Source organism: Salmo salar, chromosome 24 (assembly GCF_965601325.2).
Source record: "Salmo salar chromosome 24, fSalSal1, whole genome shotgun sequence".
Classification (NCBI taxonomy): domain Eukaryota; kingdom Metazoa; phylum Chordata; class Actinopteri; order Salmoniformes; family Salmonidae; genus Salmo; species Salmo salar.
Genome location: NC_138314.1, coordinates 21,459,120 through 21,476,315, shown reverse-complemented (window position 1 = coordinate 21,476,315; position 17,196 = coordinate 21,459,120). Strand labels below are relative to the sequence as shown.

At 41.9% G+C, this 17,196-nt stretch overlaps 1 protein-coding gene across 3 annotated transcripts; it reads right to left on the bottom strand.

Moving 5' to 3' along the window:
- Positions 1 to 35: 35 nt before the first annotated feature.
- On the bottom strand, positions 36 to 16,998 carry LOC100195761 (rab11 family-interacting protein 1). 3 transcript variants are annotated; one of them, XM_014172007.3, is made up of 6 exons: positions 16,082 to 16,998; positions 8,668 to 9,107; positions 7,642 to 8,566; positions 2,945 to 5,911; positions 2,337 to 2,442; positions 36 to 2,249 (listed from the first exon to the last, which is right to left on the bottom strand). In XM_014172007.3, exons 1-6 carry the CDS (start codon positions 16,429 to 16,431, stop codon positions 2,043 to 2,045), a joined length of 4,995 nt encoding a protein of 1,664 aa, XP_014027482.2. In that variant the 5' UTR covers positions 16,432 to 16,998; the 3' UTR covers positions 36 to 2,042. The 3 variants fall into 3 exon arrangements, with proteins under 3 accessions (XP_014027482.2, XP_014027484.2, XP_014027485.2); XM_014172009.3 differs by having other exon boundaries at positions 16,523 to 16,998; XM_014172010.3 differs by lacking the exon at positions 2,945 to 5,911 and having other exon boundaries at positions 16,082 to 16,992.
- Between the last annotated feature and the right edge of the window lie 198 nt (positions 16,999 to 17,196).

Below are 17,196 nucleotides of genomic sequence, written 5' to 3'. Positions count from 1 at the left end.
TTTCAAGCTGTCTTAATAGTATACATGACAAAACATTAAGATTTATTATACTTTATTTCAATTGGAAAGATCAAAGTGTATACAATACTCTGAATTTAAAAGCAGTATAAACAAAAAGCTCTTAAGGAATCCAGACTTACAGTAATCACAAAAAGTAAATTCTTAGGTGTAAAACCCTTGAAGGCACAATCATAGATGTGAATATTTCACAAGATTTCTTATTGCTATGACATTACACAAAGGCATAGTTGCAGAAGATGCATTGAGTAGATTACATTGAGACTTACACAAGTTGTAAGGCCATTGTCAGTGTCAAAGCCTACCGCTTAATAAGCACTTAAGTGCCAAAGGCATTACATCTAACATGGACAAGGTTCATTTTTAAACATTCATAATGCTTAAAAAGGGAAATTTCACAATTTTTCAACTTCATATTCCTCATTTCCAGCAGCTCCCCAACATATGTGAAAATGGCACGTTTCTATGTTTTCTAGTAACGATAGAGGAAGATGGGTTTCCAATGACATCATCATTGTGCACCAATTGTTTGGCATTGCTTACTAATTGTTTGACGTAATTGGAAACACTTAGTTCTCAATTTTTTACTACAAAACATAGAAACACGATTTTCACATACTGTTTGTTGATGTTGGGGTTGTGCTGGAAATGAATATGAAGTTGTACATTTTTTAAATTTCCCTTTAAAATGTAATTATATTGGAAGCTCTCTCAAAGTTAAACTCTTAGTTACTCTTGCATAAATATTTGACATGGTTTGTGCACTTATATTTGCATAAATATTTTACAATAGAAAGAAAAGACTGCACAGTGGGTACATCAGTGATTCAACAGCAGTAGATAAAAATAAATACATTAAAAAAAGTGAATATCAGGTCTCTCCTTACTTATGAACATGATCAGTTCTTTCCACCTTGCCGGCTGAGGGATTTGAACCAGTGACCTTTCGGTTACTGGCCAAATGCTCTTAACCACTAGGACACACTTATCCATGAACTCAAAATGTAACAAGGGGATGGAAGGAAAAACAACTAATAATAAGTAATAAGGTAACTAATGCAAGAAACTGAAGTAAGGAATGTTGACTGATAAGTGTTTCTAATCAAACCACGAGAATCTGATCACAGGTTCAATAATGCTTCAACGAACTAACTACACTAAGACCATTGTTTATCCGACATGTTCCTACCACACATGGACTTTCTGATTAAGGTTGATGTACTTGTACCTAGCTCCACAATAATTATTATCCATTTTATTTGGTATTAGATTAACTCCTGTGATTACACCAAGAAGTATAGCGGCAGCACCAAGGCAAGTCATGATAATGTAAAAAAAAGGATGACAAACATAACCCTAGAAAACAATGAAAGAAGATCAAGGTTTAAGAATGAAACAAAATAAAACACTAGCATCTTATTATTGAAGCGCTGTGTTAAGGCTTTGGGATGAGCAGATATCAAAGTATAACTAGCTAATTAAAGTCCACTGAATTTTAGGCACCATGGAGTCACTGTGCAAAGGCCTGGACAGATACATTTCATCAGTGACATGGACATCAACATACCTAGGGCATCCAGTTCTATTCTGCGTAAAGAGGAGAACGATTTAAAAAGTTTATTAAAAAAAGTACCAACCCAATGACAAGAAATGTGCGCATACGGTAAATTAGTATAAAAAGGAATTCCAGTAGCGTAGTGTTACAACAAGCGCAAAAGCAGGTCAAATAATAGTAGCCTCATGATTCATTAATTAGTTCTAGAAAAAAAGCATTCCAGCATGCATCCCATGCTGGATTCCAGCATGCATCCCGGTTTCTGAAAGAAACCTGGAAATTGAATCTCAGCCTGATTCCTCATGGAGACAAAAGTGCATACGCGCAAAGGAAATAAGACCTTCATAGAGATTGCTTGATCCAAAGCAGTGACAGCAATATAAAAAAATACCCAAATTAAACGGAATGTTGGAGTAGAAGCCTAAATCTTTCCCTCCATCCTACAGTTCCCTGGTCCACTCCTCACACCTTACAGGGCCTGCTTGGGAGAGTTGAGGCCTTGCAGGATGCTGGGCTTCTCCTCAATGACACGCACCAGCAGGTTGTCTATGTACTCCTCCAACTCAACAATCTTGGAGTCCTTCTTAGAGAGCTCCGTTTGCTGCTTCACCACCAGGGTAATCAGCTCCTCCTGGGTCAGCTGGGTGAAGGGCCCACTCTCCACCTTACCTGGTGTCTGAGGATGATGGAGCAAACGGAGTCACAGATATTAGCGTTCTATCACTGCTTTCAAAAGGTAAATAGACATATGAACATGTAGTACCTTCATATTTCCCAGTGAGCTGTCATAGGTCTTCATCTCTCTCACCACTGGGGTGTTGATGAGAGCATGGCTCTCCATGGAGCTCATGGGCTTCACTGGGTGAGGCCTGGAAAGACAAGATTACAAAGAAAACACTAAGAGGGTGGAGCATAACAATTGTTCACAGTAGTCAAGGGATTAGTTGGAAATGGAATGAAGGTCTATTTCAGTTAGACTCCAGTTACAGAAACCAGGGAAAACAACAAACAAAAATTGTCCCAATGTGCCATCATGAATCAGAATAGGTGCACTGACAACCAAGACTTTTCCCAAGTTGAAAAAAACCCAGAACGCAACAGCATATCCCATGCTCACACCAAAACCAAAAATACGAACAAAATTCCCTTTGATCCAACGTACCCAGCTATTCAGCAATTTGTTGGACATTTCTGACACTTAAAATCTCTTTAAATACACAATTGTTAGACTAGACTTGAGGCTTATTGCCCATTACATAGACATAAGTTGATTGATTGAACAGAACAGAAGAAAATCCCCCATGCCGTGAAATGCATACAATCATTGAAGGGCTAAGGGCTGGTTATGACCTCAGAGGGGTTCAGGCTCACCTGAGTGGTGTTAAGGCTGGCCGATCTCCATTGCTACTCAGAACAGTGAGTGGCTGCACCTCAGAGGTTGAGACCCAGGCCCGTAGCAGGGTCTTACCCTCAGTCCCTGCCTGGGGGTTGGGCTCACCTACTGACTGGGGAGGCTCAGGAGAAGTCAGGTCAGAAGACATGCGGGACAAGGTAAAAGGGTCTGCTGTCCACTTCTCTTTCCTGGCTTGGGTTTCTACCTTTTCTCTACCATAGAGATTTCTCTGTCTAGTACTTTTGGCTTGAGGCTCAAGTTTGACAGATCCTGTAGTGGCTAACCTGATTGTCTCGTTTTCTCTGGGTGAAGGGTCTTGTTTAACCAGCTCACCCTTTCCCATGACTCCTTTATTGCTCGATTTAGCTGGAGGCTGAGGTGCTGCTCGTTTATTTTTCCTTTGAAAAGCAGGACTGGGATCTTCTGGTTTTTCTTCCTCTGGATGTTTTTCTGAGTCACTGTCATTACAACTGGAGAACAGATCGGTTGGATTGTTTGGCACAAAAAGCTTAACAAAGTCATCAGTTGTCAGTCTCTGTTCAAGCTTGTTGTCTTTCTGTGGTCCTCCAGAGAACAAGTCATCGCCACTGTGGCTCTGCTCTGGTTGGGCCCATGGGTCTTTAGGCAGGATCTCAGCAATGGGGAAAGGGTCATCAAATGTCTCTTTCATAATGAGTTCCAGGTGTTTTTTGTTAATGTCGCTTTCTACAGAGTCAGTAGCTTTAGCCATCGTTGGACTACTTTCCATGATGTCCGGGGTTGAGACTGCCCTAATCTCAGATCTTTTCTCCTGCTGTACCGTGTTATGCTCTGCTGATGTTGGCTCAGGATCTGCTTGCTCTTTGCTGACTAAACTTTGTCTGGGTTTGGCTGAGGGGATCTCTTTGGGAGTGTTTGGCAGTCCTTTAGGTTCATCTGTAGAACTTGACACCAAAACTTGTGTAGGTCTATTAGGCTTTTCTATTGGGAGAACAGATTTGCCATCATTGGCTGACGAAACAGATGTGTTAAGCACCTTCCTTACATCTTCCCGAGGTTTCACTGAGGGTACGTCTCTGCTCTGAGCCATAGGATTTGTAGAGACTAAGACTTTGGAGATGAAGGTGTTGTGTCTTTCAACAGATGGATTATTCTGTGCAGTGCTCTGGCTTTGCTTTTTGTTTGAGTCTGCCTCTAGTCTACGGGGTTTGGGTGGGGGGATAAGCGCTGGCAAACTGTTGGGCACCACTCTCCTCCAAGATTGAACTTCCTGAACTTGTGTCTGTTGCTGGATTAGGCATTCTGCTGCCCTCTCCTGCAAGTAGGAATATTTGTCATTAAGTGGAAGTGCTGGGGGGTAAAAGTCTGTGCGTTCCTTTTTCCTTTCCAAAAATCCCCTTTGAAAAGTAGAACTGGGCTCTTCTGGTTTTTCCTCCCCTGGATGCTTTTCTGAGTCACTGTCATTACAACTGGAGGATGGATCTGTTGAATTGTTTGGCGTAAAATGTTTATCCAAGTCATCAGTTTTCATTCCCGGTTGTTCAAGCGTGTCCTCTTTCTGTGGTCCTCCAGAGAACAGGTCATCTCCACTGTGGCTCTGCTCTGGTTGAGCCCATGAGTATTTAGGCAGGACCTCCGCAATGGGAAAAGGGTCAGGTTCAGAAAATGTCTCTTTCATAATGCGTTCCAGTTGTTTTTTGTTGTTGTCGCTTTCTACAGTGTCAGATGAGGGTTGCTTTTCACTGTTAGCAGTTACCTCAGTGTTCTTTGTCATAACTGGACTACTCACTCTCATGTCTATGAAGTCCGGTGTGGAGGCTGCCTTCATTTCTGATCTGTTCTCCTGCTGTACATTGGTAGTAGACTCTGCTGCTTTTGGTTCAGGATCCACTCGTCTCACTGGCTCTTTGCTGGTTAACCTTTGTCTGGGTTTGGTTGCAGGGATCTCTTTAAGAGTGTTTGGCAGTCCTTTAGGTTCATCTGTACAACTTGACACCAAAACTTCTCTTGATGTAAGTCGAGTAGGCTTTTCTATTGGGAGAACAGAATGGCCTTCACTGGCTAAAGCAACTGATGTTTTAGGCACCTTCCTTGCATCCTCCCAAGGTTCCACTGAGGGTACGTCACTGCTTTGAGCCATAGGATTTGTAGAGCCCAAGACTTTGGAGACGAAGGCGTTGTGTCTTTCAATAGATGGATTAGCCTGTGCAGTGTTCTGGCCTTGCTTTTTGTTTGAGTCTATCACTAGTCTAGGGGGGGCTGCACCACCAGGTTTGGGAGGGGGGATGAGCGCTGGCGAACTGTTGGGCCCCACTCTCCTGAAAGACGAAGAATGAACTTCTTGAACTTGTGTCTGTTGCTGGTTAAGGTGTTCTGCTGCCCTCTCCTTCAAGTATGAATATTTGTCATTGTGTGGAGGTGCTGGGGAGTCGAGGCCTGGGCCATCCACGCTCATCTCTTCTACAATGAGCTGAGATGTGTATTCCTGCTGTCTCTGATTCACTTCTGCAATGATATGGTCCCATTGAGTCTGTCCTTGTACTCCATGCCTCTTCTGTGGGAACAGGCGATCATAGTCAGGAAGAGGTAGAGGAGGTCTTTTGGCCTCAACCTCCTTAATTGTCACAAGAGAGCCACATTTAGCAGACACGCTTCTGGAGCCTGCATTGGGATTTCCATGGCTATGCAGTTCCATTGGGCTGGGGGGCAGAGGAGCTTGCCGCTTCCTCTCAGATCCGCTGGGGGAAGATCCTATGGCAGCCAGGTTCTCAGTGCTGCTGCAGGGGGACTCAGAGGTGCTCCTCCGTGTCTTAGGTGGAGCCAGGGAGGAGTGAAGGTTGGAGAACATATCAGGAGACTCAGAAGGGACACTAGAGAGAGGGGATTCGGCACAGGACAGGGAGGGAGATTGTTGCCTATGGGAGTCTGAGTTGGGGGTTTCAGGCTGCTTCAGAGACTCCACCAATCTGCCAAGGAGTGAAAACAATGCTCGGAGGTCAGTGTCTGACCGTCACAATATACCAGAGTTATGAGCATGCCCAGCACAGCTGAAATAGCCAACACACCTCTCATGAGTTAGCCTAACCTTTGTGTGGTGTTTCATTCCATCAAGATCTTATCTTCACACGTGAAGATGCACCCCAAATGCTTCCAAGAAAAGAATGTCAGAGAAATGTGTGTTCTTTCCAGGCTGTCTCTGCTCTTTTCTATTCTTTGTTCATCATTTGGAGCCCTAATGATGATACTTGTGTATACCCAGAACCTTTTCTGTCTGATATTTCAAATGTTCGTATTCGTTTGTTTCAAAATTAAAGAACAATCCAGTTATGAGAAAAATATGCTGTCCTATCCTGTCTGAAACTGCAAAAATGGTCTCGCTCAAACATCCTCTGACATTCTTTTCTTGTAAAGACATGGTTACGTCGTCACACCTGGTAAGATCTTGATGGAATTAAACATAATTTGGAAATATTGGAATGCCCACAATTGCCTTTCTTTTAAAAACATTTAAAAAAGGTAGTTATAAAAACATTACATTTACTTTAGGATGGACCATTTCATAATTAATTGTAAAAAGCTCAAAAACGTAGGCTAATAAACAAATCCAGATTTAGAATGTCTGAATTTCAGCACTAAAATAAGAGTAGGCTATAGTGAAACTAATTATTTTCTCCTTTAAAGGAAATGGGCTATATTGATTGGACAACTCACCATTAGGAAAGAATGGTTCAAATAAATCCAGAAAACAGAAATAGATGAGTGGAAAAACAAAGCCTTGTTTTCCCCAGCAGACATTTTCAATGTAGTTAGTCACCCTGTGCGAGCGCACGTCATCACTTCCAACCTGTTCTGCACCATACCACCCCGTTTCAGACACACACACAGGTTCTACACCGCAGACCAATCAGCACACCGGCCAAACAGGTCCATCACGTGCCAGATTGAATTCCTGATTCTGATGATCCACACTCATGTTTGTCAAGGCTTTTAAGAGCCTTAAAACAATCAAGAGGAACAAAGAGATGAAACTAATTGCAGCCAGTATAGATTGGAGACATGATCTGGTGTACAGATTAGTTCATCCTAATCCAAACCACCATCTGATTACTAAATCGCCAGACAACCAATTGCAACTGAGAATAATAAACTACTAACTTCAGTTGTACATCATATCAAGCGAGGAAAACATCACCACAGCTATTCAATCCGGACAATATACAGTAATTTCTGTGGGAAAAAAATATTTTAAGAGAGTTATAAATATGCAGTAGTTCAGTAGTGACAGTTTGGAAAATGGGTGATAAAGGCTACCAAGGCAGTCAATGTGATCATTTGCATGTGCTGGCTGGCTCTGAGGTCAAAAATTCCACCACTAAATATTTCAAAATAATATGGAAACTACAGAGACAGAAAAAGGTTATTGGTTAGTGTTACCAGATCAGTAGTGAAATACAATGTGTATATAGTAGCTCCACTTACCATTGTAAATGTAACTTTAGTCAGAACATCAGGTAGGCCTACATTACATTAGTAGGCTGACATCAAAATTCACAGCAGATAGAAGGCCAAATCCTTACTTGAGATATGCACTATTAAAATCATGCATCGGTGGGAGATTTGAGCAATGTTTGGACTTAACTATGCAGATCAAGTTAGAAAAGAGCTGTAAGTGCATGAGAACAAGACTGACACCTACCTGGGCTTGACTGCAGACACCTTGGCAGTACGGTTGGAGTTGAAGACTGCAGCGCTCTGGGTGTTGGTGCCGCCAACACCCTTCTGGTGGTCCACCGGGCTCTCCTCAAACGGGATTGGAGGGTCTGGACTGAGAACATCCTTGAATGGGTTGGCAGCATGGCGAGGGGCAGGGACAGGGACCTCCAAATCTCTGGTGCTGCGACTGGGAGATGGATTGGGCCTCGCCTCATTGGCGACACTCTGCTGCAGCTCTTCCTTCTTCTCCTCCTTCTTCCTGATTATACCAAACAGAGAGGACAGCCTCTCAGTCACAGAGGCCTCCTCCTGTTGTTTCTGCTCCTCTGCCTTCTTGGCCTCCTCCTGCTTCCTCTGTTCCTCCCCCAACCTCTGATGCTCATCCGCCTTCAGCCTCCGCTTCCGGTCCTCTTCCTCTTGCTTCTTCCTCCTTGCCTCATCCTCCTGGAACCTTCTATTCTCCTGCTCCTCCCGTTGCTTGCGTTCCTCCTCCTGCAGTACCTTGAGCTGCACTCTTTGCTTCTCCTCATTATGTCTCTTCTCCTCAGCCTGCCTCTTCTCTCCCTCTTCCTGAAGGCGCCTTTGCTCCAGCAGAGCCCTATCCCTATCTGCAGACTCCTTTCTGTAGGTGTTGACAGGGGCATCCTTGAGGGAGTCTACGGCGGCATCAGATGGTTGCCTGTGGCTTCGTACATCCTCCACTGAGCCCTGACCAGAGCTGTTAAGGCTGAGGGTAGACCCAGACATGGGTTCTACCTCCTCTGCATACACATGATTGCCGTTGATGCACGTGCTGTTCGGGTCTTCTTTCTGCTTGGATCTGCCCAGAAGAGAAAAAGGTCCTGTAGACACTTTGCTGTCATTGCTGCCTGTGCGCTTGTGGCCCAGGAACTTGAACTTCTTTTTAACTGTAGATAGAAAGAGGTTACTGCATATGCCAATTATCATTACTCAAATATGAAAAGGTCAGCAGATAGTCAAAATGTTTAACTGAATAGAAGGAGCTCACCATCAGGAGAATCCACATTGAGACCAGAAGAGCGACTGCCACTGAGGGATGCGTTCTTCTCAGGAAGAGTGCCCAGTGTGGACATGGACTGGGAGACATTGCGCTGCAGGTTGGATTTAGGAGCAAAGAGGGACTTGAGCTTGGATTTCTTCTTGGCCCCAGGGGACTCTGGGCACACTGAGTGGGAGTCAGCCTCTCCCTCACTGTCAGTGGCTACCTCGCTGAAAGAGGGCACTATTGCAGAGGCTGAGTCAGAGAAGCTGTCCTTTTTCTTTCCACGCACTTTGTCCTTGAGCTTTCCGATGCGGGAGCGTGGTTTGTCTTTCATGGAAAGGTCAAACATGCTGGCTGTCAAGTTGTTTCTCATGAACTGGATGTCCAACATCACTTCCCCTCTGACCTTGTCCTCCTTCCCATTCTTATCCAGCAGTTTGTGCCAACTGAAAATGACAGTCAGAGAAAGAACAAGATTAGATCCTCCTGTTCAATTAATTAAAACTACTGAAGGTCAAATATGACTGGAATTGTTTATTACGCAACCAATGACATTTGAATTAGCCTAGCCCCTAGGTAAAACCTTTTCAACAACATCATGATTTGTCAGGAAAGCAGATGTACAGAAATTGTGGTCAAACATGACTTGATAAAAACTATTATTGCGGAACTATAAAGGGCAGAACTATGACATTTCTAACAGTTTGAGATCCGGACCTAGAATAGATCCAGCTCCTCTAGTGTTGACATAAATAGGCTGTAAACTAATTGCAGTTCAACTAAGTGTCCTTTGCTTTGTGTATACATGTCTCTTAAGTGAAGACCAGACACATACATGCCATTGACTGGCATGCACCCTGTTCCAGCAACCACTGGGACAAACAGATAAAGCAGACAATTATTCCTTTGTTCTGCCTCATCTCCTCCCTGTTGAGCACAGTGTTTATGCCTACTCAGAACAAGGGAAAGGCAGAAGTGTTTGAGAGCCTTTACCATAACCATGACAAAACAAGCAATTAGTATGCCCTGTCACACTGAGTCTCTCTGTGATTGTAGAGACTGCACTGCTAAATTTGTTTGTAAATTAGTAGACAGGTAACGCAAAGTACAGCTTCACAGACTGTCCCCCAGGTGAGTTCTCACCTTCAAGACCAGAGAAACACATCCAATCTATCCTGGAGCAAGTTTAGTGCAAGTCTCTTGCAATATGCTTTTTTTTTTTTTTTTTTTGCATATTCAGTGACTTGAAGTATGCTCTTAGTCTTTTTGCATATTTAACTGAGTTAACATCATATAAATGGAAGTAAACATTTTTTTGACAGGCTTATAAAAGGAAGCCAAGAGGCTAAAACACCCTGGTTAAATTCAGTGTCATCACTGAACCTCCAGGTTAAGGTCAGCTGAGACAAGGAAAGCATTCACAGGGTCAGAGTTGTGATAGATAAGTTAGGACTCTAGTGAGCAGTACACACATTCTTCCCTGATGACATCATCCATCCATCAGCAGGAAAAGGTTCAAGGAAAACAAAAGACAGCAGCTGGTCACATTTTACTCATGGTAGATCATTAGCCTATATGCCTACATTTAGGATGCATTCAGCTGAAGTGCTCTGTACTCTGCTGGGCAGTGATCAAATCAATTTTATTTGTCACATGCACCGAATACAACAGTTTTAGACCTTAGCGTGAAATGCTTACTTACAAGCCCTTAACTCTATTTCTTGAACTGCATTGTTGGTTAAGAAAATATTTACTAAATAAAATAATGTTTTTTTAAATATGGGAGAAAACCTTCCATAAAGCCCAGCAGAGCAATACAGGAATTCTGTAGACTAATGAAAGCTGTGCTAAAACTTCTCCAAGCATTCCTAATCTTCTTCCCAAAATGGGCCATGCCAAGTAAAACAGCAACTACCAACTTCTGGAGTACTAGTCGGACTGAACACATCAGTGAAGGGATGTTATAAGTTTAAAAGGAACAACGAGTTGACTAGGTACATGTGATAACGTTTACAGAAAAATAGAAAACCCTGGCCCTAATAGAGGAGTGGTGGTCTGTCCTGTTGGACCAGTTCTCTCTCTGAGATAAAAAGTGGTAGAGGCACAAACTTCCCTCTGAAGTATAATGATTAACATGTCCCATCCAGCTAATGATTAGGGTTGGGTAGTATCCAGATTGATACCGTCCTTCTCTCATCCCGTGATTTACGGTATTACCGGGTTAGTACACAAGGGGGCGCCAAAGAACTCAGAAATGCCCATTGGGCATCTATACCAGAATAGTAACAAAATTAGCACAAGTAATTGCGCATTTCCAAAAAGGATGGTAGCTAAATATGCTAAAAAATGCAAACCAAAATAAAAATAAAAATGGCAAAGACATGCAATCCAGCTCATCAAGTTATACACACATTCAGTACCAGTCAAAAGTTTGGACACAGGGTTTGTCTTTATTTTTACTATTTTCTACATTGTAGAATAATAGTGAAGACATCAAAACTATGAAATAACACATATGGAATCATGTAAACAAAAAAAAGTGTAATAAATTCAACTATATTTTATATTTGAGATTCTTCAAAGTAGCCACTCGGCACACTCTTGGCATTCTCTCAACCAGCTTCACCTGGAATGCTTTTCCAACAGTCTTGAATGAGTTCCCACATATGCTGAGCACTTGTTGGCTGCTTTTCCTTCACTCTGCGGTCCAACTGATCCCAAACCATCTCAATTAGGTTGAGGTCAGATGATTGTGGAGGCCGGGTCATCTGATGCAGCACTCCATCACTCTCCTTCTTGGTCAAATAGCCCTTACACAGCCTGGAGGCGTGATTGATCATTGTCCTGTTGAAAAACAAATGATAGTCCCACTAAGCGCAAACCAGATGGGATGGCGTATCGCTGCAGAACACTGGGAAGCATTTATTTGGGCTGCAATACCTGAGGCTGGTAACTCGAATGAACTTATCCTCTGCAGCAGAGGTAACTCTGGGTCCTCCTTTCCTGTGGCAGGCCTCATGAGAGCCAGTTTCATCATAGCGCTTGATGGTTTTTACAACAGAAGAAACTTTAAGTTCTTGACATTTTCCAGATTGACTGACCATGTCTTAAAGTAATTATGTACTGTTGTTTATCTTTGCTAATTGGAGCGGTTCTTTCCATAATATGGACTTGGTATTTTACCAAATAGGGCTATTTTCTGTATACCACCCCTACCTTGTCACAACTGATTGGCTCAAAACACATTAAGGAAAGAAATTCCACAAATTAACTTTGAACAAGGCACACCTGTTAATTGAAATACATTCCAGGTGACTTCCTCATGAAGCTGGTTGAGAGAATGCCAAGAGTGTGCAAAGCTGTCATCAAGGCACTTACTACATGATTCCATGTGTTATTTCATTGTTCAGATGTCGTCGCTATTATTCTACAATGTAGAAAACAGTAAAAAATAAACCCTTGAATGAGTAGGTATGTCCACATTTTTGACTGGTACTGTACATACACACGAGCTACCGAATATCATTGTTGGTGAGTTACAAGCGAATGTGAACGAGAGACATTGTGCAAATAAGCAAAGTTGATAGATGCTTGTCTGAAAAAATAACAGTATTGGCTCTGGAGCAGCATGTTTATACCCTGTGTGGAGTCTGGAGTCACTAGGGTAATGGGCCTGCCTGCTCTAAGTAGAGGGGGGAGGAGCAAACAAGCCAATGGAGAGTCACCTTAACTAATCCACTTAGATTAGTAACAAGTTAAACTTAAGGGTTGCATTAACCTCTATGGGCTAGGTGGGACGCTAGCGTGCCACCCGTGGTGCACTCCATCAACAGCAGGTGCATTTCAAGAGCGGCAAATTTGAATCCAAATAAATGTCAAAATTCAAATTTTTCAAACATACAACTATTTTACACCCTTTGAAAGATAAACATCTCCTTAATCTAACCACGTTTTACGATTTCAAAAAGGTTTTACGGCGAAAGCATAAATTTAGAGTATGTTAGGACAGTACATTTACAAGAGTTGTGTGTAATGTTTTGTCAAGTCAAAGACAGGGTCACCAAAACCATAAAACCAGCTAAAATGATGCACTAACCTTTTACAATCTCCATCAGATGACACTCCTAGGACATTATGTTAGACAATGCATGCATTTTTAGTTCTATCAAGTTCATATTTATATCCAAAAACAGCGTTTTACTATGGCATTGATGTTGAGGAAATCGTTTCCCTCCAATAACCGGCAGTCAAGTCAGCGTCACAAATTAAATAATTAAAATTAGAAAACATTGGTAAAATATTATATTGTCATTTAAAGAATTATAGATTTACATCTCTTGAACGCAATCAACTTGCCAGATTTAAAAATAACCTTACTGGGAAATCACACTTTGCAATAATCTGAGCACTGCGCCCAGAAAAATACGCGTTGCGATACAGACTAGACGTCATGTTGGGGAGATCTAAAATCGAAATACTATGTAAATAATCCATTACCTTTGATTCTCTTCATCAGATGTCACTTCCAGGTATCACAGGTCCATAACGAATGTAGTTTTGTTCAAAAAAGCTCATCATTTATGTCCAAAAATCTCCGTCTTGTTAGCACATGATCTAAGCCAGCCGGACTTCTCGTCATGAACGAGGGGAAAAAATATATTTCCGTTCGTTCAAACATGTCAAACGTTGTATAGCATAAATCATTAGGGCCTTTTTTAACCAGAACATGAATAATATTCAAGGTGGACGAATGCATACTCTTTTATAACGTATTGGAACGAGGGTACCCAACATGAACTCGCGCGCCAGGTGTCTAATGGGACATCATCGTTCCATGGCTCTTGTTCGGTCAGATCTCCCTCCAGAAGACTCAAAACACTTTGTAAAGGCTGGTGACATCTAGTGGAAGCAATAGGAAGTGCCAAAATATTCCTAAGCCCCTGTGTTTTTCAATGGGATAGGTTTAAAGTCAATACAACACATCAGGTATCCACTTCCTGTCAGAAAATGTCTCAGGGTTTTGCCTGCCAAATGAGTTCTGTTATAGTCACAGACACCATTCAAACAGTTTTAGAAACTTTAGAGTGTTTTCTATCCATATATAATAAGTATATGCATATTCTAGTTACTGGGTAGGATTAGTAACCAGATTAAATCGGGTACATTTTTTTTATCGAGACGTGCAAATGCTGCCCCCTAGCCCTAACAGGCTAAATGCTGAATTCTGCATCACCCCAAAAAACGCATAAGAAATATATATCTTGCTGCGTTTTGCAAACGCAGACCTAAAAATACTTCTCATTGGCATTCCTGCTCATCAGACTAATATTCTCAGGTGAGAATTTACGAACAGGCATTCTATCAGCAGACAGCGCTCTGACTGATTTGTAACTACTTTTCCTCGGTGTAGCCGCATACTTCTCTTTGGTAAAATGCGATAAAAACTAAGCAAGACATTATGAAATGTAGCTGGCTACATTCTTCTATGATAAACATTAGAAATATGATGGCCATGCATAGTTTTTGTAAAAAGACCTTGCTGTTTCTTTGTAAGCTCATTTACTTGTGTGGCTGCCAACCAAATGGCATTGCTCTTCGTTGTCATCTGATTAAAATGAAGCCATTTTCTGCCTAATGTGTTGCACCAATGTATTTTTTGTGAAGGAAAACTTGACTTTCAATATAAAAAGCGACCCCTGTCTACACAGCTGGATTCACCTGGTCCCGCTTTCTCCTGTTGTGCCATTTACAAACATGTGACTGGCTCAAATGTTCTAGGGAACTGTGGTAAGCTTCAAAATGTAAAATAATGTGACAGATCAAATGAAGACGCATTCCTAACGTATTGCACAAGTTAACTGCAGGTATTTACTTAAAAAGTAACTACAAATATGAAAATGTATTGAAAAACTGCAAAGAAAGTTTCAATGGTATTGACCGTATTGAAAAACATCCCATGGCTATTTCCAAATACCTCAGTATACTTCCCAAGACTACTAATGACTAACATGACAGACTAAACAGTATGGATTTGTTTATTGACAGAAGATCGGTTTGTGCCTTTGAGAGAAATATAGCAAACATAAAAAAGAAGAGTAAACCTCTTGATTCATGCACATATAATTACATAGGCCCATTTCATGATGAATTTGGTGTTGATAAATAGCCTAGTTATAATTTAGACATCTCATGAACATGAAACAGGCCTACAGCTAAGCCAATTTCCAATGTGGATAAGGACATACCAAACATAGGCCGAAGTCAGTAGTGCCTCATTTGTTGGAGCAAGTTGGAACTTGCTCTTTCAACTAATAGGCCTAAGAACAGTGATGACATGTTCAGAGCCATACCCGGAACATGATCAGTAACATGGTGTGTTATTTGGTGTCATATCATTTAACTTTGTCTCATGCTGAGAAAATATTCTGCTATTTGTGAGAGAGGACAAAGAGGATGCAGGAGATCCTAGTGCCTTACTTCAATGTCAAACCCTGACCTATCAGCATTACACTAAAGTAAGTCAGTAATATAACACCATACACTGCTAGGGGAAACAAACAGCAACATCCAATACCCTTTTCGTGTGAGAGAAGGAGCAAGAAGAGGCAAGTGAGAAGGAAAGGGGAGAGGGTAAAGAGTAGTAGAGAGAACTTCGTCATCAAAAGCTATACAAACCGATTTAGTAAAATCTAGATAAGGTTCCAGATATGAGTGTATAATAAGCAAGTGAATTAGGTCATTTAAGTACTGTACAAATGCTGCCCTTGTGGCAGCCTATACTGAGAGAACATTTTACACAGGAGGATACAACCATATGACTAGTAGTCACACTTCCCTCAACAGCAGTCTTAAATATCAAAATCAAAGCGTCCTTCGGTCTAGAAAACAGTGGCTGTTAAATAAACACTATTACATAAGGCAAGGGTGTGTACATTTTTCGTGAATTATTCATGGTTTGCCATGTTTTGTTATGAAGCTTGTTACACCCTTTATGATGGGCCTATCCCGTCATTGTTGTGAATGTCATCCATGGATCCCAGCTCAACAACATGTCAGTGTGATGGTGTGATTAACCCTCTGCTTTAAATAACCTTGTAGGAACATGGGGAATGTAGACACTGGTCAATATTCCTCTTAATGAGATATGGCCCGACCATCAGCATTACCTGATCCAGCTGTGAATGCCAGAGATACAGTAGGCTTCACAGTTAACACTAATGAGCTGGAATTTCCCAACTACTTCCACTCTTTTCAGAGGGAGTTCTTCAAACAGCTAAGTTAATAGTTAGGCTGGGTTCGGATATCAACTCAAGTAGGCTATTCACAGTCTTGACCCAACATAATCAGATTGCTTTCCCACCAGCTCCATGACTCCACACACTCAGATCCTTTATCTTCAATCAACATGAGAGTTACTTACTCGGTATTTTTGCGGGCGCTGTTATCGTGTAGATCAAGTAGGTTGATCACAGCTCGTCCCAGGAGCTTGTCCAGTCCCACCAGAGCTCTGTGCATTACTATGATATACAGTGTGCAGCGTTCAGCATTGCCATGGTGGAACAGTGGCAGGTCAAACGTTGCCTCTTCCTTCCATACCGGTGCGACACATTTTTCTGCAACCGAGGTAGAAAACTTGTCTTTGGCCACCTGCATGATGGCATAGGCATCGTTGGTTCCATTCTTTCCTTTGATCCTCAAATTCCTGGCTTGGAAAACGGTCACCTGTACGCTTGTGGGATACCACTGCTGACTTTGGTCTGCCAAAGACATTTTCAAAGCTTTAAGCTTTTACAAAAATACTAGTTTGGCAGGTTTTAGGATATCACAACGACTTTGTTCTCACTTCAAGAGACTGACTCACCAAACGGTAGCTCGTCGTCCTCTATAATGTCGACTCGAGCTGATTATGTCGTAACACTTGACACTCCTCCCCAGTTCACTGTACAACACCGTACACGTACGTAGGCCACACGGTGACTATGCCAAGGATAGTCTGAGTAATGTAGCCAACCTTATATAGCTTTCAGGCTCAATTAATGCAACGCATGCGTTTGTCCGTACTAACCCACTGGGTATCTGGCTACTATAACTAGTTAATGATTAAATGTCGCCAAGAACTTGCTAACGTACCCCCAAAATAAACTCAGACGTTTCGCAAGGGCCATCGTATAATATTTTATTCTACAAGAAAATTATACTCTGCTATCTTATAGAAAGGTAAAATACTAACACAACGGCTATCCACTGACTGCAATACTTGCTTTTCACAGCATCTCTCTTCTTGTTTTGACTTGTTTCATTGTTGAACAATAAACTTCCTCATCAACCATTCCTACCGCCCATACTCACCCACAACCTATCTGATTGGTAAGGATTTGCGTCAATAAGTGAAAGACCTACCGTGATTGGACAGTGGTGCTGGTGCCATTGTAACGTGAATTACGCAGTCTTTTAATCGACACTAGGCACAGGTCTAGGATCAGTTTACAATCTCTGAATCCCCAGGACTATGATGACCTTCCTACACCCTCAGGC